The sequence below is a fragment of the Ornithodoros turicata genome, chromosome 1, assembly GCF_037126465.1.
Source record: "Ornithodoros turicata isolate Travis chromosome 1, ASM3712646v1, whole genome shotgun sequence".
In the NCBI taxonomy this organism is placed as follows: domain Eukaryota; kingdom Metazoa; phylum Arthropoda; class Arachnida; order Ixodida; family Argasidae; genus Ornithodoros; species Ornithodoros turicata.
The window spans coordinates 230214997-230218428 of record NC_088201.1 but is presented as its reverse complement, the minus strand read 5'-3'; the positions used below and the strand labels follow the sequence as shown (position 1 = coordinate 230218428).

At 52.1% G+C, this 3432-nt stretch overlaps 1 protein-coding gene across 1 annotated transcript; it reads left to right on the top strand.

Moving 5' to 3' along the window:
- Positions 1-688: 688 nt before the first annotated feature.
- On the top strand, positions 689-2816 carry LOC135395900 (uncharacterized). The gene is made up of 2 exons (XM_064626989.1): positions 689-1411; positions 1473-2816. Exons 1-2 carry the CDS (start codon positions 689-691, stop codon positions 2814-2816), a joined length of 2067 nt encoding a protein of 688 aa, XP_064483059.1.
- Positions 2817-3432: the final 616 nt, after the last annotated feature.

Here is a 3432-nt window from a genome sequence, read left to right as displayed (position 1 = left end):
TCCTGCGTTGAGCATTCTGTAGAAAAGAAGTCGTCCAGTCTTCCCCGCCGCTAAGCAACGACCTAACGGGTCCCCTATTCCAGATCACAAGAGGTGACGAGAAGCTTGCTCCGTCAATGGAAGATAAATAATTCCTGAGCTTGATGGACGGAGAGTTCCACAGGGACACGTTAAACAACTGGGTAGCCCCTCTGCCTTTTCGTATGCCCCGACGTGAACTCCCTGACAACCGAGAACACGCGATTTCTCGGCGATTTCTCGGTTCGCTTTGTTACGTCGCACTCTGGAAAGGAATGGGGAAATGAAGAAGCACTTCGTTGCCTTCATGCAGGATATGCTCGAAAATGGCCACGCTGAGCCAGCACCGCCAAGAAAGGAAGCCAACGAATATTGGTACCTCCCCAGCTTCGGTATTTACCACCCGCAGAAACGGGGCCAAATACGTGTAGTTTTCGATTCAAGTACCATGTACCAAGGTGTTTCGCTCAACGACTTGCTCCTTTCGGGACCGAACATGACAAATAGCCTGATCGGTGTGCTGCTCCGTTTTAGAAAAGAGCCTGTGGCGGTAACGGCTGACATCCAGCGAATGTTTTATTCCTTCTTCGTACGTGAAGAAGACAGAGACTGCCTGCGCTTCTTGTTGTTCTGAGACAACGACACCAGCAAGGATGTCATTGAATACAGGATGTGTGTACATGCGTTTGGCAACACATGCTCTCCCGCTATTGCGACCTACGGCTTAAGGCGCACCGCACCGGACGGAGAGCAGGACTTTGGAGCGGACGTTCGACACTTTATCGAAAGACACTTCTACGTCGACAACGGCCTCAAGTCCTTACCGACCGATGAGGAGGCTATTGATTTACTCAAAAGGACACAACATATGCTGAAAGGAGCAAACCTGCGGCTTCACAAGATAGCCTCTAACTCTGTGGAGGTCATGGGCGCCTTCCCATCCGATGACTACGCCAAGGGCCTTAAAGACATGGACTTCGACGGAGGTCACGTACCGATGCAACGGAGCCTTGGACTAAACTGGGACCTAAAGGCAGGTACGTTCACCTTCAAATTGCCCGTAAAAGACACCCCAAACACACGACGCGGCGTACTATCCACTGTCAACAGCCTATACGACCATCTAGGATTCACAGCCCCAGTGACAGTACAAGGTAGGCTGTTGCTGAGGGATATTTCTTCAGAAACGTCAGATTGGGATGCCCCTCTCGACCTGAATGACAACTGGCTAACGTGGCGAGACTCCTTACATCACCTTGAACGGCTCACGATACCACGCCAGTACACTGCAATCTCTCTCTCCGACGCCCGTCGACGGGAAATCTGTGTATTCTGCGATGCCTCAGAAAAGGCAATCGCCGCTGTGGCGTACATCAAAGTCACAGATGCTGATGTAATGCAACACGTGGGTTTTGTGTTCGGAAAAAACAAGGCTAGCGCCGCGCCCCGAACAGACCGTTCCAAGACTTGAGCTATGTGCCGCAGTGCTCGCCGTCGATATCGCAGAGTTAGTCGTCAGCGAAATCGATGCTCACATCGATGACATTAAATTCTACACGGACAGCAAAGTTGTGCTCGGATACATCTTCAATCAATCGAGGCGTTTCTACGTCTATGTCAGCAACCGTGTGAACCGCATCCGAAGATCTACGAAGCCCGAACAATGGCATTACGTTCCCACCGGTGAGAACCCTGCAGATCACGCCACTAGACCTGTGGCTGTAGATGCTTTGGCTGGCACGACTTGGCTGACAGGACCGAAATTTCTTCGGGAATGTACAGACGCGCAGAGGGAGGGCACAGCCTTCTCGCTTTTTGAACCAGATCAGGACAAGGAAATCCGTCCTCAAGTGGCTGTCTCGGCAACTCGCGTAGGAAATCAACAACTGGGGGCTCATCGCTTCGAGCGGTTTTCGACATGGACATCTCTACTGCGGGCCGTGGCATGCCTGGTGCATATTGCTCGTTCCTTTCATAACCCTTTGGCTGATTGTCACGGATGGCATTACTGCAGCAAACCTCGAAGCGCGGATGAGCTGAACGAGGCGGAGAAAGTAATCCTTCGTTGCGTCCAACACGAAGAATTTCCAGAAGCCGTCACATGTCTCCGTACAGACGCAGCTCAACGTCGCATTTCGTCCAGCAGCCCTTTGTGCGAACTCGACCCGTTCGTCGACAATCAGGGCCTTTTCAGAGTTTGTGGACGCCTAAGGAACTCCGACCTCGACGAAGCGGAAAAGCATCCAGTCATCGTTCCGGGTCGCCATCATGTAGGCTTATTGCTGATACGGCACTATCATGGAAAGGTTAAACATCAAGGGCGACACTTCACCGAAGGAGCTATTAGAGCTGCCGGGTTTTGGATTATCGGCAGAAAAAGATGCATCAGCGCCATGATTCATCGCTGTATCACATGCCACAAACTTCGAAGAAAATTGGAGCATCAGAAGATGGCCGACTTGCCTGAAGATAGGCTAAGCGCGGACCCCCCGTTCACGTGCGTGGGACTGGACGTTTTCGCCCCTTGGATGGTTGCCTCACGTCGCACAAGGGGCGGTATGGCCCACAACAAAAGGTGGGCAGTCTTATTCACATGCATGGCCATTCGTGCAGTGCACATAGAGGTCATTGAGTCAATGGATACGTCGAGCTTCATTAACGCCCTGCGAAGATTCCTTGCGCTCAGAGGCCCAGTGAAACAGCTCCGTCCAGACAGGGGCACGAACTTCGTTGGTGCCTGCTCTGAGCTCAAGATGTCGGCGTTGGCTTCGAACTTCGTAAAGTTCAAGGCTTCTTGAGCGAGCAAGGCTGTACCTGGATTTTCAATACACCTCATTCCTCCAACATGGGTGGCGTGTGGGAACGCATGATAGGCATGGCTCGCCGGATCCTAGATTCAAAACTTCTGAACGATGGCTCTCCTCGCTTCTCCCATGACGTCTTGACCACATTCCTAGCAGAAGTGACCGCCATTATAAACGGCAGACCATTGGTTCCAGTCTCCTCTGATCCCGAATGTCCATCAGTGCTCTCCCCTGCAATGATCCTGACGTAGAAACCTACGTCGTCAGCAGCACCTCCTGGAGATTTTAAAAGTCTTCATGTGAAGCAGTGGAAACAAGTTCAAGCTCTTGCCAACAGCTTCTGGCATCGCTGGAGAACACAGTTCCTGCCCGCCCTTCAACGCCGTCGCAGGTGGAAAACCGATCGAAGTAACCTTCAAGTTGGCGATCTTGTGCTGCTGAAAGACATGGGCGGTAGACGCAACGAGTGGCCAATGGGACGAATCATCGCTGTGCAGCGAGGGAAAAACGGTAAGGTGCGCAAGGTGCAACTCCAGACAGTTAAAGACGGCAAGAAGAAAGCCTTTGAACGACTGGTCTCCGAGATGGTTCTTCGGTTCTCGCCGGATCA